The sequence below is a fragment of the Hemibagrus wyckioides genome, linkage group LG24 (assembly GCF_019097595.1).
Source record: "Hemibagrus wyckioides isolate EC202008001 linkage group LG24, SWU_Hwy_1.0, whole genome shotgun sequence".
Taxonomy (NCBI): domain Eukaryota; kingdom Metazoa; phylum Chordata; class Actinopteri; order Siluriformes; family Bagridae; genus Hemibagrus; species Hemibagrus wyckioides.
In genome coordinates this window covers 18,270,428-18,294,955 of record NC_080733.1, presented here as the reverse complement: position 1 = coordinate 18,294,955, position 24,528 = coordinate 18,270,428, and the positions used below count along the sequence as shown (strand labels likewise).

Genomic DNA, 24,528 nt, shown 5'->3' with positions numbered 1-24,528 from the left:
ATCACAATTTGGCCCTTTATCAAACTCACTCAAATCCTTACACTTGTCCATTTTTCCTGCTTCTAACATCAACTTTGAGGACAAAATGTTGACTTGCTGCCTAATATATCCCACCCACTAACAGGTGCCATGATGAGGAGATCTTATTCACGTCACCTCTCGGTGGTCATAATGTTATGCCCACTTTTGTAACTGTGGTTTGTTTCACTGTAACAGCAGCCGAATCCTGTAACACTGTGTAAATGTTAACTAACAAAATCTCCAAGTCTCCTATTTTCACAACACCGCGGATTATTTGTAAACAAAACTAAACAGAGCGTTTCTGTTCAGTGTACACAGAACACACCAAGAGTTACTGTCCCGTCCTTTATTTCACTCTAACATCAATTCCACTGACCGCCTGAATCCAGATTTATCTCATGAACATAATCAAACCTCTCAAATATTCTGTCATTTTATACATTCATTTATTAAAGGGGGAAAAAATTGTCATTTTTTTTTAGCAGAATATTTCAGATTTTTTAAAAATTTCAGAATGTAATTAAAAATAAATAAAAATTATTTTAATTTTTATTATTTTAAAGCTTCAGTACTGAATTGTAACATCAAAATATATTTCATATATATTCGCATATTTCAAGCTGATTTATTGTGAAATCAGTCAGAATTCAATTCAGATTTTTTTAAAAACAATTTTATTTTAAAATGTAGAACAAATTTTTTAATGAAATCTGCAGCTTTCAAAATGAATTATTTAATTATAAAAATAAAATAAAAAATATATATAAATTAAGAGAAAATTACGAGAAAAAATGATGAAACTCAGAAAAGTAAAATAAATTTTAAAAATGCAAAAAAAATATATATATATATGTAAAATACATTTTCAAGCTGCTGTTCTAATCAAAGACTGCAAATGTTATTGAAACAAAAAAAATAAAGCTAAAAAATAAAGCTAATAAAAACAAATCATGCCTTGCTAATAAAATGTTATTTAGCTTCAGGCTTCTCAGAGAGACAGAAATGTTTCCTCAAAAATAAATTGTATGAATCTAATGTTTTATAGAACAGATTTTAAACACAGAGGTTTAAATGGATTCTCCGCCTCTTTACTCGACCCCTGAGACGGCCCTGCAGCTGGACGAGAGCTCTTGCCCAAACCAAGGGTGTGTCCGAGTTGGGCGTGTCCAGGCATCATTTAAATAAAACCAATAACAAATCAGGTGGTGTTGCAGTGAGTCTGAGCTCTTTCAGCTTCTCACTGCATGACGAGAAGAGAAGCTCAGGTGTACTTGTTTAGAGTGAAGCGAGGTAACGTGCGAGAGCGAGATCATCTCCATGTTCCAGGTTTCAGGAAGAAAGTGTGTTTTCTTTTTTCCTCCTCAAGCACAAAAATGTTTGTTTACATTTGATCTCCTGTCCTGCAGAGGAAATTGCTGTTGTGCAATCAGTGTGTCCTCCACCCACTGATAGCATCCACGCCATGCCACTGTGCTCACGTGTGTGTGTGTGTGTGTGTGCGTTTGTGTGTGTGTGTAGAATCCTCAGGAGAGCAACCTCATTTGTGTGTGTGTGTTTTTTTTTACTCACTCCCACTCACGTATACAGAGATAGTTTGTCTCTTCCTCTGGCTGGTTACTGAACCTGTTTCTGAGTGAAAATGAAACGTGAAAATGGAGTGGAACTTCTGTTTTTTCACTCTCTACTGCACGTGTGGTTCAAACTATTTTTGACAATTTCACTCCGTTTGCGTTTCACATCTCGGACGGTTTTTCTCATGTAAGGACTCCTCAGCATTTTGTGCCCGTGATGCCGGTGGATGAAATGATCCGTGGCGCTTGCCGTAAGTTCGCCCCCGGCCTGGTGACCTTCCTGAGGTTTCCCAAGGTAAGCTGAGAACAGGGAAGTGTGTGTGTGTGTGTGTGTGTGTGTGTGTGAGTCAAGAGGCAGTAGGAACTTTACCACACGCTACATCACTGAGGCATGTGAGACTGAGAGTCATGGAACATGTTTTATATCAAGATATTTTGCTTAAAAAACGTTTTATTTACCAAAATCATTCTGCAGTCCAGATCATTCTGTCTGTAATATTCACATGCACATGCTAGATGAATAAATATTAACGTTAATCCTGAAAGTCCAACCATCTTCTGACCAGCTTCAAAAGCTGATCTGTGAAGTCATCGTGAAATGATTAACTTCGTTTGCTCTTCAGTCTGCTTTGGTTTGAACTTTAACTTAAAAAGTGGCTTCTTCACGTTAATTACGCACGTCAGAGACATGATGAAGGAGGAAGGAAGGACTGAAACTGTGTGCGTTGTGTCGTTACATAAGAATACTATAATCATCACCGGTGTGGAGCGATGAAGCAGAGTTCCCAAGTTCTCAAGCCTTTTATTCCTCTTACACCACACCAACTTGAAAATTCCAAGAGTAGGATTTTTGTCATACTTTTTATCCATTTATAGTTACACTTGTGAGTAGAGTTAGTTTCTGCACACACAGCTTCTCTTTATTCACTTCATTCAATTAAAATGAAGCTCTGGTAGATGCTAAACTCTTCTGTGCTGCACAAGATGCTCTGACACTGGAGACTCCTTCAGTATACATAGGTGGTGGTGGTAGCTCAAGTGGTTAAGGCTCTGGGTCGTTGACCGGAAGATCAGGGTTCCACCACTGGGCCCTTGAGCAAGGCTCCCAACCCACCCTACTCCAGAGGTGCTGCATCGTGGTTGACCCTGCTCTCTGACCCCAACCCCCAGGGATGGGATATGCAAAGAAAGAATTTCAACTTAACTTAAAAGCGCCGTCTCCTTACAGAAAACTTATTGATGACAACCTGATATTTACAGCTTTCGCAAAAAAACAAAAACAAAGCTCCCGACCAATCACAATGCAGAATTCTTGACAGACAGCACCGTGATGTCATTAGTAATAACTTTATAACAAACGCTTTTGTGTGAAACGTGAGAGTGTAAAACGTGTTTTCTACTGCAGAAGAATAAAATTTTAGCTTTTTCTCAGATGAAGATCTCGTGAGCATCACGTGTGTTGTTTTGTGTTCACACCAGAACACGTGAATCAGGGTCCAACTCTCAAATGACTGCATTTTCTTTTTTATTTATTTGTGTTGTGTTTCGATGGCATTTGTTTGAGTTTCGGAGCTCTACACACAGCGGAAAGTTCATCAGAACTGTTTGGCTCTGCGTTTCCTCTCCCCCGAGGCGGGACGCTGGTTTGGAAAACACATTAGCGGTACATCCCCCCCCACCCCCACCGTTTATGAAGCATAACTAGCAGGCTACTTGAGATATCTCCAGTATGTGTGTGTGTGTGTGTGTGTGTTTTTATTTTTTCCCGACCGAGTACCTGATTTAAAAGAGAAAGATGGTTTCATCACCGTTCTCTTGAACCGTGGGGTTTTTTTTTCCGTTATACAGCTGTTGCAGTGATCCTGGGGTGAGGGGGATTTCGGCATTCCACTTCTTTGTAAAAAGTAGTTTTATGACGTTATCCGATCCCCTGAACGATGATCGGACTGCGTGCGGGTAGTTTAGAGGTTCAGCTGGGTTCCTGAGAAGAAGAAAAAAAGACACACACACACAGACTCGAGGTTTAGTTTCGCTTCCTTAATGTTTTTAGGTCAAATGAATTTGTCTTCATTTCAAAATGAAAATCTTCCCAGAGGGACTGGTGTATCACCCCGGTGTATTCCCTCCTCACTCCCAGTATTCTGGATAGACGCCGGATCCGACTGACCAGGTTTCCTTGGTCCATTAGGTTTGAAATGTATTATTATTATTAATGACAAATCATATTTTTATCCATTTATAGCTGCATGTAAGATTGTAGAATGTCAGTCAGATGCACCAGAAATCCATTATATCTAATTACTCAGAAATAAACCATATGATTAAATAAACCATTAAGCCTGTAGCAACCGGTAAACCAATACAAAACCAGTAAGAACTGAGAGAGACTTTTAATGGTGTCTGTGATCTGGGTGAAACAGTGGCTTTGTGTGTGTGTGTGTGTGTGTGTGAGGCTGAAATCAGGGATGGATATCTGATTCCTCTCCTCTCTGTCTCTTTTGTTGGTGCTGAATAAAGGGAAAGGCTCAGCTCAGGGATTTAGCTGCTCCACTTCGCTTTGTCCTGCGCAGGTTTCCATGAGGTTTTTGTTTGACTCGATGATGGGAATACTAGTGGCGGTGTAATATTTGCACGGAGAGCAGGAAGCGGCAGAGTTTTTGATGTTAGAGTTGTGGAGCTCATTCTTCCTGCTGATCCACGTCTCCGCTCAGTAAAGTGTAATGACTGGGAAGGTTTCTGAAGCACAGACTCGTGCTAGTGTGTCAAGTGGGTTTTGTCTATAACAAAATGTCTCTGTTACAACCATCTCACCTGTTAGACCTTTCAGTGTGATGAGAATACATGGGACTTGGGAAATGAAGCCATCAGCAGTCCTGAGTTTCATCTTCAGTAGGTGTGGCTAGTGTTGACGGAGCAGATTCCTCACCCTTTTTATTAGCTCTACCTTTACATTTACAGCATTACACCCTTATCCAGAGAGACTTACATTTATCTTATTTATACAACTGAGCAATTATGGGCTTTTGCTCAAGGGTTCTGCAGTGGCAGCTCGATGGACCTGGAATTCAAACTCACAACCTTCTGATCAGTAGTCATTAACCACTAAGCATTTAAAGCTCATCCTGTTGCTAGCTGATTAGCTATAATCTTTATTTTCTTCTCTCTCCAGCCGGAGCGTGAGAACCCTACTATGGCGGTGTACGCTAACGTCACTGAGCTGAAGAAGATGGTGTCTCGCATACCTCCAGCGTCCACGTCCACCTGCTCTTCTCCAGGCCTCCCTCTCAGCCCGGCTCCAGACTCACCTGAATGGGAGGGCAGACCTGAGCAGGACAATGGCAAAATGTTCTACCCTGCCCTGCAGCCTCAGAGCCCCACTCTGCTCTTCCCTGCTGTGGTTGCTCCGTCCGTGCCTGCTCCGTCCTCACTGCCTCCAGCTCTCTTGCCAGGATCAGATTGGGAACAGCTCCTAGACGAGGTCACAGGGAGACACTACTATTACAGCGCCTCACTGAATCAGACGACCTGGGACCCTCCAGAGCCACTCAGCCCTCAGCAGGAGGGACCGGTAAGGAACATGTGGCATGATGGGTAATACTGGTGATATTAATAATATCCTACAGCTTGATAACTTCCTGAGAAACCGCTGGTACTGACATGTACAGAGGCCATGCCTCCTTCATTGTTACTGACACATACAGAAGCCACACCTCCTTCATTGTTACTGACACATACAGAGGCCACGCCTCCTTTATTGTTACTGACAGATACAGAGGCCACACCTCCTTCATTGCTACGGACACATACAGAGGCCACGCCTCCTTCATTGTTACTGACACACACAGAGGCCATGTCTCCTTCACAGTACTGACATGCACAAATGCCAGCCACACCTCCTTCACTGAATTGCACAAAAGTCACGCCTCTTATACTGACTCACTGGCAAGCTCACAGGCCACGCCTTCTACTTAGGACTTAGTGCTCTTACCAAATGAAAACTGGATAATAAAGTATTCCTTTTAAACTCTCTCTCTCTCTATCTCACACACACTCTCTCTCTCTCCAGCCTCCTCTACCTGAGGAGGATTACCCCACAAATGCGTTTGAGGTCAGAGACACAGCCAAACTGCCCGTCCACCCTCAGGTCATTCTGGACCCCGGGAGCCCAGTCCCACCCACATCCCAACAGGTAAACAACAGCACTGAGGTTTATTTTTGACACTGGTCTCTGGTGCATTTACGTGGCTTGTACAGTTTGCTCGCTTTGCTAATCTAATCTAATCTAATCTAATCTAATCTAATCTAATCTAATCTAATCTAATCTAATCTAATCTGAGAATTAAGGTAGTATGAAAGCAATCTTAAACAGATTTTCAAACAAAAGTAATACATAAAAATTGTGTAGTTAGCTGTAGGCTAACTACAGCCCCACCCACAAGTGACAGGAGTAACCGTTGCTACACTACATCAGCAGAAGATCTACAAGCAACATTGACTCTTTGACTTCTGCGAGCCTGATTGGCTGCTGAGATGAACGAATCAGATTATTTTTACATTTAAATATGAATAATGCCCCCTCCTGGTGTGGAGAGTTACTACCTCTCATATGTTTTCTGCACATTAAGCTGCTGTTCTCGCAGTGTGTTCGAGTGGAACTTTTCACGATTGTGGTGAGGTGACCATTAGCTTCCTGTGTCAGGGATGTTCTACAGAAATACAGAGATTTTATTTCTTCTGTAAAAACGGAGTAACAGACAGTTCAGAGTATGAATCAGATATGAAACTGCTTCCTGTTAGAGAGTGCTGTTTCTCAGAAAAATGCTTCATGTCTCTGAAGAACTGACATCCTGAAGTGTTTTTAGCTCTTTAAGGTCGTCCTTTGTTAAAATAACGCTTCATGTAATACATAATACTTCATCCTTAAAACGACCGCACTTGACCGCACATCAGCTTTCGCTCGCTCATGCAAGAATAATGAAATCCTGATCTGTTCAAATGCATGAGAGCAGGTCATGACTGCGGTCGTCACTGTGTTTAATATGGTCTCATCTTCCTCCTAGCTCAGAGAAGATATTTCTGAAGTTTGGAGCATTCTAAAGGTTTTAAACAGCGCCCTCTGTTGCTGTTCATCCTGCAGCTTGAAGACTTTCATGGCTCTGTATGTCTCTCTCACACCACTGTTCTGTTTCTGCTCCAGCTCCTGACCTCCACTGTCTTTTTCCACAGAGGCTCCAGTCAAAGGCAGAGAAAGGCAACCTGCATTATTACGCAAAGGACATCTCTCCGGGGAATCCTCAGGAGGTCAGTGTTGACGTGGATCTCTGACATGTTGACTTTTCAGTTGAATGTCTCACTTAACAAACACCATTCTTATTCTTATTATGCTTCATTTTGAAACTACTTTTATTTTTTATTAATATTTTATTGCTTTTCTCTTTTTTTAGTCTTTTGGTCATTCTCTTTTGTTTTCTTTCTCAATTTTTTTATATATATCCTTTTGTCTTTCTTTTGTCTGTGTATAAATGGTGTATGAACTGTGTATGAACTGTGTATGAACAGGTGCCAGTGTTAGGGAATGGTATGGAGCAGGATGGACATAAGAACTTGAGACCCATCCCACAGGAGGACATGGTGAGCACACACTCGACTACACTTTCACACAACACACTCGACTACACTTTCACACAACACACTCGACTACACTTTCACACAACACACTCGACTACACTTTCACACAACACACTCGACTACACTTTCACACAACACACTCAACTACACTTTCACACAACACTCGACTACACTTTCACACAACACACTCGACTACACTTTCACACAACACACTCGACTACACTTTCACACAACACACTCGACTACACTTTCACACAACACACTCAACTACACTTTCACACAACACTCGACTACACTTTCACACAACACACTCAACTACACTTTCACACAACACTCGACTACACTTTCACACAACACACTCGACTACACTTTCACACAACACACTCAACTACACTTTCACACAACACACTTGACTACACTTTCACACAACTCTCGACTACACTTTCACACAACACACTCAACTACACTTTCACACAACACACTTGACTACACTTTCACACAACACTCGACTACACTTTCACACAACACACTCAACTACACTTTCACACAACACACTCGACTACACTTTCACACAACACTCGACTACACTTTCACACAACACACCTGATTACACTTTCACACAACACACTCGACTACACTTTCACACAACACACTTGACTACACTTTCACACAACACTCGACTACACTTTCACACAACACACTTGACTACACTTTCACACAACACACTCGACTACACGTTCACACAACACTCGACTACACTTTCACACAACACTCGACTACATTTTTACACAACACTCGACTTTACATTTTCACACAACACTCGACTACACTTTCACACAACACACTTGACTACACTTTCACACAACACTCGACTACACTTTCACACAACACTCGACTACACTTTCACACAACACTCAACTACACTTTCACACAACACTCGACTACATTTTTACACAACACTCGACTACACTTTTACATAACACTAGACTACATTTTCACGAAACACTCAATTACACTTTCACACAACACACTTGACTACATTTTTACAGAACACTCGACTACATTTTTACACAACACTCGACTACACTTTCACACAACACTCGACTACACTTTCACACAACACTCGACTACACTTTCACACAACACTCGACTACACTTTCACACAACACTCGACTACATTTTCACACAACACTCGACTACACTTTCACACAACACACTTGACTACACTTTCACACAACACTCGACTACACTTTCACACAACACTTGACTACACTTTCACACAACACTCAACTACACTTTCACACAACACTCGACTACACTTTCACACAACACACTCGACTACATTTTTACATAACACTCGACTACACTTTCACACAACACACTTGACTACATTTTTACATAACACTCGACTACACTTTCACACAACACTCGACTACACTTTCACACAACACTCGACTACACTTTCACACAACACACTTGACTACACTTTCACACAACACACGACTACACTTTCACACAACACTCGACTACACTTTTACATAACACTAGACTACATTTTCACGAAACACTCGATTACACTTTCACACAACACACTTGACTACATTTTTACAGAACACTCGACTACATTTTTACACAACACTCGACTACACTTTCACACAACACTCGACTACACTTTCACACAACACTCGACTACACTTTCACACAACACTCGACTACATTTTTACACAACACTCGACTACATTTTCACACAACACTCGACTACACTTTCACACAACACACTTGACTACACTTTCACACAACACTCGACTACATTTTTACACAACACTCGACTACATTTTCACACAACACTCGACTACACTTTCACACAACACACTTGACTACACTTTCACACAACACTCGACTACACTTTCACACAACACTCGACTACACTTTCACACAACACTCAACTACACTTTCACACAACACTCGACTACACTTTCACACAACACTCGACTACACTTTCACACAACACACTCGACTACACTTTCACACAACACTCGACTACACTTTCACACAACACTCGACTACACTTTCACACAACACTCGACTACACTTTCACACAACACTCGACTACACTTTCACACAACACTCGACTACATTTTTACACAACACTCGACTACATTTTCACACAACACTCGACTACACTTTCACACAACACACTTGACTACACTTTCACACAACACACGACTACATTTTTACATAACACTCGACTACACTTTCACACAACACTCGACTACACTTTCACACAACACTCGACTACACTTTCACACAACACTCGACTACACTTTCACACAACACTCGACTACATTTTTACACAACACTCGACTACACTTTTACATAACACTAGACTACATTTTCACGAAACACTCGATTACACTTTCACACAACACACTTGACTACATTTTTACAGAACACTCGACTACATTTTCACACAACACTCGACTACACTTTCACACAACACTCGACTACACTTTCACACAACACTCGACTACACTTTCACACAACACTCGACTACATTTTTACACAACACTCGACTACATTTTCACACAACACTCGACTACACTTTCACACAACACACTTGACTACACTTTCACACAACACTCGACTACATTTTTACACAACACTCGACTACATTTTCACACAACACTCGACTACACTTTCACACAACACACTTGACTACACTTTCACACAACACTCGACTACACTTTCACACAACACTCGACTACACTTTCACACAACACTCAACTACACTTTCACACAACACTCGACTACACTTTCACACAACACTCGACTACACTTTCACACAACACACTCGACTACACTTTCACACAACACTCGACTACACTTTCACACAACACTCGACTACACTTTCACACAACACTCGACTACACTTTCACACAACACTCGACTACATTTTTACACAACACTCGACTACATTTTCACACAACACTCGACTACACTTTCACACAACACACTTGACTACACTTTCACACAACACACGACTACACTTTCACACAACACTTGACTACACTTTCACACAACACTCAACTACACTTTCACACAACACTCGACTACACTTTCACACAACACACTCGACTACATTTTTACATAACACTCGACTACACTTTCACACAACACTCGACTACACTTTCACACAACACTCGACTACACTTACACAACACTCGACTACATTTTTACACAACACTCGACTACATTTTTACACAACACTCGACTATACTTTTACATAACACTAGACTACATTTTCACGACACACTCGATTACACTTTCACACAACACACTTGACTACATTTTTACAGAACACTCGACTACATTTTTACATAACACTCGACTACACTTTCACACAACACTCAACTACACTTTCACACAACACTCGACTACATTTTTACACAACACTCGACTACACTTTCACACAACACTCGACTACACTTTCACACAACACTCAACTACACTTTCACACAACACTCAACTACACTTTCACACAACACACTCGACTACATTTTTACATAACACTCGACTACACTTTCACACAACACTCGACTACACTTTCACACAACACTCGACTACACTTTCACACAACACTCGACTACACTTTCACACAACACTCGACTACATTTTTACACAACACTCGACTACATTTTCACACAACACTCGACTACACTTTCACACAACACACTTGACTACACTCACACAACACACGACTACACTTTCACACAACACTTGACTACACTTTCACACAACACTCGACTACACTTTCACACAACACACTCGACTACATTTTTACATAACACTCGACTACACTTTCACACAACACTCGACTACACTTTCACACAACACTCGACTACACTTTCACACAACACTCGACTACATTTTTACACAACACTCGACTATACTTTTACATAACACTAGACTACATTTTCACGACACACTCGATTACACTTTCACACAACACACTTGACTACATTTTTACAGAACACTCGACTACATTTTTACATAACACTCGACTACACTTTCACACAACACTCAACTACACTTTCACACAACACTCGACTACATTTTTACACAACACTCGACTACACTTTCACACAACACTCGACTACACTTTCACACAACACTCAACTACACTTTCACACAACACTCGACTACATTTTTACACAACACTCGACTACATTTTCACACAACACTCGACTACACTTTCACACAACACACTTGACTACATTTTTACACAACACTCGACTACATTTTCACACAACACTCGACTACACTTTCACACAACACACTTGACTACACTTTCACACAACACTCGACTACACTTTCACACAACACTCGACTACACTTTCACACAACACTCGACTACACTTTCACACAACACTCGACTACACTTTCACACAACACACTTGACTACACTTTCAAACAACACTCGACTAAACTTTCACACAACACTCAACTACACTTTCACACAACACTCGACTACATTTTTACACAACACTCGACTACACTTTTACATAACACTAGACTACATTTTCACGAAACACTCGATTACACTTTCACACAACACACTTGACTACATTTTTACAGAACACTCGACTACATTTTTACACAACACTCGACTACACTTTCACACAACACTCGACTACATTTTTACACAACACTCGACTACACTTTCACACAACACTCGACTACACGTTCACACAACACACTTGACTACACTTTCACACAACACTCGACTACACTTTCACACAACACACTTGACTACACTTTCAAACAACACTCGACTAAACTTTCACACAACACTCAACTACACTTTGACATGACACACTCGACTACAATCAGTGACAACATGTTTGTGAAGTGAAGTAGCAAACGTGACAGACGTGACAGACATCTCTGATGATGTATCAGGCTTATTGATGATTCACACAGATTTGAATATGGGGTTAAATGCCACGTAGACTGAAAAGTCGAGTCATTAACTCATCCCTCTGCGTCTCTTCTCTCTTTACTGCAGAAGTTTTTCCCGTCTCACCGCAGGATTGCGTCTGATCACAGCACCGATTCATGGAGCACAGTGAATTCAGCAGACATGCATCAGGCATGTAGACAAACCTCCTTCTTCCTTCTCTTCCTTTAACGACTCTGTACTCTATGCTCCACAAGATTCCCTTAACATCAACACACTGCAGCACTCACAAACATCATATAGAGTTACATTTAATGAGCTACTACGTCCCAAAGCTAACCCTGAGAGGAGCAGAAAAACAGGGAAAGAGAAAATTTTTTTTTTTAATTCAATCAATAAATAAACAGAAATATATCTTTTAAAAAAATTATTATTATTATTATTATTACTATTGATTTTAATATTACTATTATTAATTTTATTATTATTATTATGTATTTTTAATGTGTTATATATAAATTATAAATATCAGTAAATAGTAGAAAAAATAGAAGAAATTGTAAAAAAAAAAAAAAACTGAAAATAAAAAGAGTAAAAATAACGGACAGAAAAAATTACGCACATGTGCAAGTGCTTATGAACAAATTAAAAAAAAAAATTAATGATTTTTTGTTAGTAATTTTTTGGTTTAAAAATATTAGTTACATTTTTAGGAGAAAAGAGGGGAAGAAAAGAAAATTTAAATAAATAAATAAATAAATAAATAAATAAATAAATAAATAAATAAATAAATAAGACATTTAAGATAATTTAAGAAAAATACACACATGCACCTATCAACCAATCAAAAGCAAAAGACAGCAAAAGAGGAAAGAAAACAATTCTGTCATTTAATCTTTACTAATATTTGTGGAATTGTCTTGACTCAGTAACTTACGTGTAAACTAACTGTTCCGCTGGACCCTGTGTGTTTTATTAAGATAAACACTTGTTATTGTTTATTAATGCAGTAAATCATGTTAGTTAATTAAAGCTGAATGTAATGCAACAAATTAAATCTTTAATGATATTTTTCTGAATATTTCAGTGCTAAATGAAGACAACTTTATATTTCCATAATCACATCCACAATCTATTCACGAATTCATCCTCATTTCATTTGTTCTTTTACTCACTTCATTGCCCTTTTTTTTTTTTAAATTTCCCAAATCCTTTCACAAATATTGTGTCCAAAAACTCTTGTGCTTTTCCTCGAAGGAGGACGGCACGGGGCTGAGGAGGAATCTGTCCAGCACAGACGCCCACCTTCACCATCCTCACCACCCTCATCATCCTCAGCATCCTCACCACCATGTGCGTTAAAGTCCACAGGACAGAATTATAACCTGATCAGTTTGGTCATGTTTAAATTCCGTGCTCTCGGGAATGTCTAAATGCATTCCACTACGCTTTTACCCCGGCCTCACTGACTTCCCTTGTGTTTCACCTGTTTCACCTCATTACTGCCACCATCCATAACCGACAGATCGAATCGATATGATAATCAAAAGCGTTCACGCCATAGCCGCCTGAGTCCTGGAGTCAAACTGGCTGTAGGACTCTCTGGTTGGGAGGGGCATACCCTCTGTCTCTCCTGTCAATCACAGTGACACCAACCAATCAGAGGCATCTGTGAGCTTATGAGGGCAGATAGCCAGTTCCTCCAGGATTCTGTGATTTTTTTTCGACACAAAATCAACCAGTTTTTCAAAATAAAAATGGCGTGTGACGTCATCAGAAAAGCCGAATCCTTCTTCCTTTCACGTGTTTGAAACATGAGTGCAGCTCACGTAAAACATCAAAAAACTCTACAAGCTAATCTACATCTCAAAATGGCAGCAAAATCAAAATTTTTGCCTCAGTGATCACAAAAAAAGGCAATTCTGGAGGAACTGGAGGAGTTAACTGAGCTCCAAAACGTTGCCTTCACCCAAGCTTTTATATCCAACTCCTTCAACCATACATTTAAAAGACTTTATTCTGCTGCTTCATTAGCAGCCTGGCCAGATAGCGAGCTAAATTGAAACCTGATACGATCTTTTATTTGTAGGCATTGTTGTAACTGAAACACACCATGTTACACCACGGTGCTATGGAGTTCTGGATTCTGATTGGTCAGAAGATGATTCATTTTCTATAACTCTGACAGTCGCGCTAATCATCATGCTACATTATTGTTGCTATAGTAACAGCTCGTTCACCGGGGCTCATACTCCGGAAGTCAGTGGAGTTTTAGTGATAAAAACAGTGATGGCGGCAGGTTAGAGATTCCTGGTGGCTCAAAGGTTCATGGGAAGCTAACAGGACTAACTGCTCTGACTGATCTGTGCATAAATAACTGGTGATGACATCGCAATGACATCACAATGTGTGGAAGCAGCTTTAGACGTGTGAACTAAGCCTCACTAGAGAATCTCACTAAAACATTTGGCTATAAGATGGAGAAAGAGTGAACCCCAGTGGGACATGTGTTTGTGTGTATTTGTGCATGTATATTTGCTTCATAACCATCATTCCTCCTCACACAGCCTCTAACACTTTGCTTTAAAAGGGTGGAGGTCTGACGTGTTGTTCGCATGTTCTGTCAATGTGTTATGCTTTTTTTCCAGAATGTTCTCACTCTCTCTTACTTCCTGTTCCAGGCTTTGCTGCTGGAGAAGGCAGGCATTCTCAACAAGACCAAAATAGCAGATAACGGCAAGAAGCTGAGGTCAGTAAGCCATCTGGAGTCTGTTTGTGTCATGTAGCTGGTTTCATATCGAACGTATCGTAAATATTTCAGTATTTCATTTTCCGTTGCTCTACCGCGTGAATGCAGATCAGCACTTATTTCTGGATAAAGTACTTCTTTAAACTCTAACCAGTAATTTGAAGTCCAGGTTCCTTTTTGTAACACATCCTTAGCAGTCATGTTTAAATTTGCATTTATTTATTGAGTTCTGGATGCTGATTGGCCAGAAAGTGTTGATTGGTTTTCTAGAACGGCTCGGTTATGGTTACTATAGCAACGGCTCATTCACGTTCGACGCTCCGGATAAATATGTATATTTTTGTGGTTTTTCTGTAACACGATAATCTTTCATTTTGTCTTAATAACCTGGAGAGAGAATAAAGAGAGGCTGGTGAGGGAACGAGTGTTTATAGCTGCTATAACGTAAGTGAGAGCAGGAAATAGTTTGTTTCATAAACAGATAAAACATATGAGGTGATGTTCTTTGAATGGATTAAATGGAAAATTATTGCTGAACACTTCAGGAGGAATAATAATGACAGTAATAGGGATTTTCCACAATGTGCACATGTGACATCAACACATCTTTGGTGTGCTCTCTCAGGAAGAACTGGGCTCAGTCATGGACTGTACTTCATGGAGGAATTCTCACCTTCTACAAAGATCCCAAATCCACTCCGGGTGGGAATGTGGTAAGATCGCTGAAGCTTTTTAGGACGGGTTTAAAAGAAATTCCTCTCAGTTTGTTAAATCACATTGGTTTTATTTTGCCTGTTCTCTTTAGACAAAGACTAATCAGATCATCCCAGAGTTCACCGTGGAGCTGAAAGGAGCTTCAGTCGGCTGGGCGTTGAAGGAAAAGTCCAGCAAGAAGAACGTCCTGGAGGTTCAGTCACAAACATAAACTCATTTCTTTATGTTTTACTCACAGCATTACCTGAACACCAGCATGTAGAGTTTAATATCTGAACTTCTCATGTTTAGTTCTATACATGCAGCGTCTCACAGGAAGTATTTTAAAAAAAGTTTTGTTTGCTCAACATCCTACATGTCCTTCTGCAGCTAAAGACTCGGCATGGGTCAGAGTATCTGATACAATACGACACAGACAGCATCATCCATGACTGGCATAAGATCATCCAGGACACTATTAAACACCTGGTGAGTGAGACGCCTCGATTCTGGCGGCCTCGTGTGGCCAAATCTAGCATTACACCTTTATTACAAAGCTTAAACTTTACACATTTTACCAAGTGTAGATCTAAATAATTTTAATCTGCATGTAGTCATCGTTAAGAGTCTGATAAACACTGAAGTTATAAGATAGTCTCATTTTGTTGTTGTTGTTGTTGTTGCTATTAAGAACTTACTGTATAATTGTTTACATCTCTGTCCTGAGGGGGGTGAAAACTTTTGCACTTGGTTGTGCATGGGTATTTCTGAATGTACAGTGAGTCAGTTCAACTTTTGATTTGATTTTACAGTGTGTGTGTGTGTGTGTGTGTGTGATTACAGGATCATGAACATTACTCAGAGGAAGAGGATGATGAGGTCATGGAGAAATCAACGCAGCCTGTAGAGAGAGACAGGAAGAACACCAGTGAGTGACACACACGCCCACACACACACACACACACACACACACACAGAATGTTAACATGTCATTTTGTTGTCCCTCTTTCATGCATGCTTAAGTAGAGACATTAGTTTAAGATTAATGAGGAAGTGTAAATGTATTAAAGTGAAAAATATTTAACATTTTTAGCTCAGGAAGTTGTTTTATTTTCTGGTGTCTTCTCTCACAGCATCGAGGCCGAACTCCTCCAGCGGTGCAGATGCTGAGCAGAGCCGTGTTCGCACCAAACTACGCAAGTTCCTCCAGAGGAGACCAACACTGCAGTCGGTCAAGGAGAAAGGCTACATCAAAGGTGAGGGTCTGAGCTCCAGGTTTCTCCATCAGACATCCAGAGAGTTTAATCCACAATAAACACGAGGGAAAACTCCCCGAGACGTCATGAGGAGAGTGTGAAGGACAGTGAAGGTGTTCAGGAGGAGCAGATCGTGAACACGAGTCATGAGATGAAGAGATGAAGCTCCAGAACGTTCTTTCTGATCTTCTGAGTTTTTTTTCTCTTCTGCTTGCTTTCAGACAACGTGTTTGGCTGCCACCTGGACACCTTGTGTCACCGGGAGAACACCACTGTCCCCAGATTCGTGGAGAAATGTATAAAGTCTGTGGAGAGGAGAGGTAGGAGAGAAGACTAACTTTTTTTTTTTACTAATTTTATTAATGTCCTGAAAACTTATGAAATATATCATTACTATAAGTTACATACATCACATAAAAGGTGTGTTCTAATGCATTATTGTTTCTATAGTAACAGCTGTTTTTAATGTTATTGTATCTATAGTAACAGCTGTTTTTAATGTTATTGTATCTATAGTAACAGCTGTTTCTAATGTTATTGTATCTATAGTAACAGCTGTTTCTAATGTTATTGTATCTATAGTAACAGCTGTTTTTAATGTTATTGTATCTATAGTAACAGCTGTTTTTAATGTTATTGTATCTATAGTAACAGCTGTTTTTAATGTTATTGTATCTATAGTAACAGCTGTTTTTAATGTTATTGTATCTATAGTAACAGCTGTTTTTAATGTTATTGTATCTATAGTAACAGCTGTTTCTAATGTTATTGTATCTATAGTAACAGCTGTTTCTAATGTTATTGTTTTTATAGTAACTGCTGTTTTTAATGTTATTGTATCTATAGTAACTGCTGTTTCTAATGTTATTGTTTTTATAGTAACTGCTGTTTTTAATGTTATTGTATCTATAGTAACAGCTGTTTCTAATGTTATTGTTTTTATAGTAACTGCTGTTTTTAATGTTATTGTATCTATAGTAACAGCTGTTTTTAATGTTATTGTATCTATAGTAACTGCTGTTTCTAATGTTATTGTTTTTATAGTAACTGCTGTTTTTAATGTTATTGTATCTATAGTAACAGCTGTTTCTAATGTTATTGTTTTTATAGTAACTGCTGTTTTTAATGTTATTGTATCTATAGTAACAGCTGTTTTTAATGTTATTGTATCTATAGTAACAGCTGTTTCTAATGTTATTGTATCTATAGTAACAGCTGTTTCTAATGTTATTGTTTTTATAGTAACTGCTGTTTTTAATGTTATTGTATCTATAGTAACTGCTGTTTTTAATGTTATTGTATCTATAGTAACAGCTGTTTCTAATGTTATTGTTTTTATAGTAACTGCTGTTTTTAATGTTATTGTATCTATAGTAACAGCTGTTTCTAATGTTATTGTATCTATAGTAACAGCTGTTTCTAATGTTATTGTTTTTATAGTAACTGCTGTTTTTAATGTTATTGTATCTATAGTAACAGCTGTTTCTAATGTTATTGTTTCTATAGTAACAGCTCACTCTGATATTATTGTTTCTATAGTAACAGCTGGTTTTTGTGTTATCATTTCTGTAGTAACAGCTCATTGTCATGGGCCTCACAGATTAAACAAATGTATTTAAAAAAACCTGTTTTTATTGAAATGGTTTTGAGTTGTGTTTCCTCTAATGCTCCGTGTCCTGATCAGGATTAACCATCGACGGGATCTACAGAGTGAGCGGGAACCTGGCGGTTATCCAGAAGCTCCGGCACAAAGCTGATCATGGTACATCAGCACTCATGTCCATTAGTCTTGAATATTCACACATGGCATGTGTATCGTTTATAAAGCTGTGCTTCATCTGATATTAAACCTCCCCACTCTGGTTCTGTTCATGTTCTAGAGGAGGATCTGGATCTGGAAGATGGTCAGTGGGAGGAGATTCACGTCATCACTGGAGCGCTGAAGCTCTTCTTCAGGGAGCTTCCTGAGCCACTGTTCCCTTACAGCTTCTTCGAAAAGTTCATCGCTGCCATCCGTGAGTGACCTACCCCTGCCTTCTACATGCTAAAGCAATCAGATTCCTTACAGGAAATTAATTACAGAACAACTAATGATCTTTTGCATTTCAGTACCGATCTAATAGTCTGGATTCTGATTGGTTGTCAGGTATAGATTAATTGTCTAGAGCAGCAGCTCAATAATAGTGTGTTAGCGTTTCTATAGTAACAGCTCATTTACAATGAAGTTTAATGTAATCAGGATGAAATGAGAAACGGATAAAATATCATTCTTGTATTTAACAAAGAGTAATGTTGATATGAATTTTTGAAACCGAAAATTTCAAAGTGCTTCAGTGTTAGCATTAGTCTTAGCATTAGCATTCATCTTAGCATTAGCATTAGAATTTGTGTCCTACTCTATATAAAATACTGTCTGACTGTATACTCTCTAACACGTATCACAGGATTCAATTACACGTCTGTGTTTGATGGCGCTTTGCATATTTTTTGCATACATTTGCATATATATATATATATATACTGTAGTTCTGAAGTTATTTCTGTTCATGTGTGTTTGCAGAAATCAGTGATGTGAGTCAGAGAGTGTCGTATATGCGAGATTTGGTGCGAGCTTTGCCTTTACCCAACCACAACACCATGGAAGTGCTGTTCAGACACCTGCGCAGGTGAGCTGCTTCCGCCTCTAAAGCCACAGAAGTGAGATTTTTAGGCTGCGTTTACATTTGGCATTAAAATTCCGATCACTGTAGATCAGATCAATCCAGCTGGACTAAAAAGCCTCTCACAGGCCGCTGAGGCAGGGAGGGCTGTGTCCAGCTTAAGTGACAGTGGATAAGATGTCAAGATAATCATACCTTCAGCTGTACGTTAGGACACATCCAAACAACTGGATGCTTGATATTAGAGAAGAAATCCTCTTCATTGGAAGTGTACGAGGAGTAAGTTACCATACACACTTCATGGCAATTTAGAAACAGCCTAGAAGCATGTCTTTGGAAACCCACCAAGCATGGGGAGAACATGCAATCTCCACACACACACAGTGAGCTGGAGCGAGACTCAAACCCAGGACGCCGGAGGTGTGGGGCGAACCACTAAGCCACCATGCCACCCAAAGCAAACATTTAAAACGAAAAGAATCTTTACTGTTTTCTAAAAACTGAAACTGAACTGAAAACCACTGAACTTCACGACACGTGACGCTACAAGAGTGAAAAAGAATCGTCCTCTGATTAACGTAACTACTTTCTACTCAGTGACCTGGACAGAAATGTAGTGGAGTAAAAAATACAATATTTGTCTTTTAAATGTAGTGAAGTTAAAGTAACATGTTTCCAGAAAATATTATACTCAGGTAAAGTACAGATACTCAAAAAGTGTACTAAAGGACAGTACTCAAGTAAATGTACTTCGTTACTGTCCACCTCTGGTTTTGTGTGGGCATCGAGAGGCAGAGGAGCAGGTCTGGGTGTGTTTGTGGTTTTACAGCAAGAAGAATAGAAAACTATGTGGACTGGCTGGAGTTCTCTGATGGGAACTCGAAGCTATTTATAGAACTCTTTTATATGCGAATTGTAAAGGAGAAGACGCTTTTGTTTTTCTTTAATCTGTTAAAGACTACTGTGAGAAGGAATTAGAAGATCCTACAGCTTCATGTAATGTTAAAGACTCTTCAGTGGTCCACAGGAGAGCGCTTCAGCCTGGAGCAGATTTACTCTGGAGTCATTCCGGCATTCGCACAGTTTCTCTCTGAATTTGTTTATATCAGGATCAGCCATGCTGCTGGTTTCTTCATCCTCCTCCTCCTCTTCCATCTTACCATCATCATCATCTTCATCCTCCTCCTCTTCCTTCTTACCATCATCATCTTCATCCTCCTCCTCTTCCTTCTTACCATCATCATCTTCATCCTCCTCCTCCTTCTTACCATCATCATCATCATCTTCATCCTCTACCTCTTCCTCCTTCTCCTCACTATCATCATCTTCCCCCTCCTTCTCTTCACTATCATCACCTTCATCCTCCTCCTCCTTCTTACCATCATCATCATCTTCATCCTCCCCCTCCTTCTACTCACTATTATCATCATCATCATCCTCCTCCTTCTCCTCACTATCATCATCTTTATCCTCCTCCTCCATCTTACCATCATCTTCATCCTCCTCCTCCTTCTACTCACTATTATCATCATCATCCTCCACCTCCTTCTCCTCACTATCATCATCTTTATCCTCCTCCTCCATCTTACCATCATCTTCATCCTCCTCCTCCTTCTACTCACTATTATCATCATCATCCTCCACCTCCTTCTCCTCACTATCATCTTTATCCTCCTCCTCCATCTTACCATCATCTTCATCCTCCACCTCCTTCTCCTCACTATCATCATCTTAATCCTCCTCCTCCATCTTACCATCATCTTCATCCTACTCCTCCTTCTACTCACTATTATCATCATCATCCTCCTCCTCCTTCTCCTCACTATCATCATCTTTATCCTCCTCCTCCATCTTACCATCATCATCATCTTCATCCTCCCCCTCCTTCTACTCACTATTATCATCATCCTCCTCCTCCTCCTTCTCCTCACTATCATCATCTTTATCCTCCTCCTCCATCTTACCATCATCATCATCTTCATCCTCCCCCTCCTTCTCCTCACTATCATCATCTTTATCCTCCTCCTCCATCTTACCATCATCTTCATCCTACTCCTCCTTCTACTCACTATTATCATCATCATCCTCCTCCTCCTTCTCCTCACTATCATCATCTTTATCCTCCTCCTCCATCTTACCATCATCATCATCTTCATCCTCCCCCTCCTTCTACTCACTATCATCATCATCCTCCTCCTCCTTCTCCTCACTATCATCATCTTCATCCTCCTCCTCCAACTTACCATCATCATCATCTTCATCCTCCCCCTCCTTCTACTCACTATTATCATCATCCTCCTCCTCCATCTTACCATCATCATCATCTTCATCCTCCCCCTCCTTCTACTCACTATCATCATCATCATCCTCCTCCTTCTCCTCACTATCATCATCTTCATCCTCCTCCTCCATCTTACCATCATCATCATCATCATCTTCATCCTCCTCCTCCTTTATCTCACCATCATTTTCATCCTCCTCCTCCGCCTTCTCTACATCATCCTCCTCATCCTTCTTCTACCATCATCATCTTCATCCTCATCATCCTTCTCCTCCTTCTCACCATCCTCCTCCTCCTTCTCATCATCATCTTCATCCTCATCCTCATCATTCTTTGCTCATTCTATGCTGATACTCTCTCTTTCTTTCTTTCTTTCTTTCTTTCTTTCTTTCTTTCTTTCTTTCTTTCTTTCTTTCTTTCTTTCTTTCTTTCTTTCTGGCATTTGGCAGCCATCCTTTTCAAGAGCAACTTATATTTACATCACACACACACACAGAAATGAACACACTGCTGTATCATGACACATAATGAACTGGTGTTACAGCTCCAGTCTGAACAGAGCGCTAGTCTCGTATGTTCTCATTGGAGATGTTTGGGCTGAACCTCTTCTTCCTCTCCTGCAGGGTGATCGATCACTCCGACTCCAACCGCATGTCCTTCCAGAGCATGGCCATAGTCTTCGGTCCTACTCTGCTCCGGCCCGAGGAAGAATCCGGAAACATGGCAGTCCACATGGTCTTCCAGAACCAGATCGTAGAGCTCATCCTCAGCAAGTTCAACGACATTTTCTCTCCCAGATGAGACGATCAGCCTGAGTGATGCATCTGAACCTGCTCTGCTCTGGACGTGCAGGACTGAACTTTCACTGGATTCTCAAATACTTTCTGCTTTATTTAGGATAGAGAATGCTTTCACTCAGGTTACAGCTCAGTAACTCTACAGCAGGATCTCCTTAGGAATTGGAATGAAGAGAACAGACGTTTGCCCAGCCTCTGGGTTAGCCTCTGGATTAGAATCTGGATTAACCTCTGGATTAGAATTTGTGTTAGCCTCTGCATTAGAATCTGATTAGAATCTGGATTAACCTCTGGATTAGCCTCTGGATTAAAATCTGGGTTAGCCTCTGCATTAAAATCGGATTAGAAAATGGATTAGAATCTGGATTAACCTCTGGATTAGCCCCTGTATTACAATCTGGATTAGAATCTGGATTAGCCTCTGGATTAGCATGGGTTTTCAAAACATGGACTTCAGGAACTCATTCAGATCCACAATCTTGGGTGTCTTTCTAAGGGACGCTAAAATAAACTGGCAGTTTTGTGTTGGATGGAAATTTACTCTCATGGTCAAAAAAAAAATACAAAAAAACTGTTAAAGTTTGATGGAGGACGTCTTCCACGTCTTTAAACTCCATCTGGATTCCTCACTCAAGCAGTGTATAGAAATGACCAGTGTATATTTTATTTCATGTCAGTATCCTGATCAGGCTTGTGTGATATGTTTTGTTTTTTTCCCCTGCTGAACAGTTAAATAAGCGAATTAAACACAGAAGTGAAGAACAGACAGGAAAAAGGAAAGTTTGTAGAACTCATGATTCATGAAAGCTCAGCTGGATGCTGGAATTTTAGATGACTATGTAGGATAGTGTGCAGTAAATAAAAAAGAACCACTAAAGAAATATATAAAGATTTTGTGGACATGGCTGAGATTGTCTCTGGCCTGTTCTCAAAGTTGATGAAAATCTCTGCAAAACAACAACAACAACAACAACCATTGTATTTAATTACACTGTTATTGTCATCACTGTTAACATTAGCTGTAGTCGTGTTCAGAGAGAGAGAACATGTAAACGTGAGCGGGTATAAAATTGTAGGGATTAAAAAAAAAATCATTATATCGCACAAGCCTCATCCAGGTCTTCTCATAGGTGCCAAAATTTCTGTTAAACCATCTGAAAACCGGGATTAATATTAAACCCCCAGGGCTGGAGGTTGTGAGGTCTAATCTCAGACTGGTCACTTTTACACGACTTTGGCTAAACTCTCTCAAAAACCCTGATGAACAAATAAAAACAGGACACAACTTCTTGTCTGAGGATTTAAACCTGACCTGTGTGTGTGTGTGTGTGTGTGTGTGTGTGTGTGTGATACACGTTTAATCATGTTTAATGTTAAATAGAGCATCTACAGTATATCTCTATATATTATCTCCAGATCTGTATATAGACTGATGTTTATATGGAAAGAGGTTTAATATCAAAGTGAACACATTTCATATACTATTAAAAAAAACAAATGCTGTGTAAATAATCAATATTCAGACGTTTCACCAAATAAATGTTCTTTTAAGTCAAGAATATAACGTTTACTGTGTTTACGTGTTTACATGTTTACTGTGGTGTTTACATCAGGAACCTTCTCTACTATACACTGTATATATATATATTATAACTGAGAGGGGAACTAAAGCCGCGTGAGATCTGTTCACACAGAGCGCTTCAGTCTGGAGCAGATTTACTCTGGAGTCATTCCCTCATTCACAGCTGTTTCTCTCTGAATTTGTTTATATCAGGATCAGCCATGCTGCTGGTTTCTTCATCCTCCTCCTCCTACTTCTCATCATCATCTTCATCCTCCTCCCCCTTCTCACTATCATCATCTTCATCCTCCACCTCCTTCTCACCATCATCATCTTCATCCTCAACCTCCTCAC

General features: G+C 39.8%; 1 protein-coding gene across 2 annotated transcripts in view; it reads left to right on the top strand.

The window, feature by feature from the left end:
• Window positions 1–24,159, top strand: part of arhgap27l (Rho GTPase activating protein 27, like) — a 48,708-nt gene extending 24,549 nt beyond the window's left edge. The window contains exons 3-19 of one of the 2 annotated variants that reach the window (XM_058377683.1): window positions 4,762–5,160; window positions 5,659–5,781; window positions 6,819–6,893; window positions 7,152–7,223; window positions 12,286–12,369; window positions 13,435–13,530; window positions 14,859–14,926; window positions 15,552–15,639; window positions 15,732–15,833; window positions 16,010–16,108; window positions 16,463–16,547; window positions 16,753–16,875; window positions 17,097–17,195; window positions 18,560–18,637; window positions 18,756–18,890; window positions 19,436–19,541; window positions 22,440–24,159. In XM_058377683.1, coding sequence (XP_058233666.1) covers window positions 4,762–5,160; window positions 5,659–5,781; window positions 6,819–6,893; window positions 7,152–7,223; window positions 12,286–12,369; window positions 13,435–13,530; window positions 14,859–14,926; window positions 15,552–15,639; window positions 15,732–15,833; window positions 16,010–16,108; window positions 16,463–16,547; window positions 16,753–16,875; window positions 17,097–17,195; window positions 18,560–18,637; window positions 18,756–18,890; window positions 19,436–19,541; window positions 22,440–22,617 — 2,010 coding nt within the window. In that variant the 3' untranslated portion in view covers window positions 22,618–24,159. The remainder of the gene's footprint in view (window positions 1–4,761; window positions 5,161–5,658; window positions 5,782–6,818; window positions 6,894–7,151; window positions 7,224–12,285; window positions 12,370–13,434; window positions 13,531–14,858; window positions 14,927–15,551; window positions 15,640–15,731; window positions 15,834–16,009; window positions 16,109–16,462; window positions 16,548–16,752; window positions 16,876–17,096; window positions 17,196–18,559; window positions 18,638–18,755; window positions 18,891–19,435; window positions 19,542–22,439) is intronic. The other variant, XM_058377684.1, reaches the window with a different exon arrangement.
• Window positions 24,160–24,528: the final 369 nt, after the last annotated feature.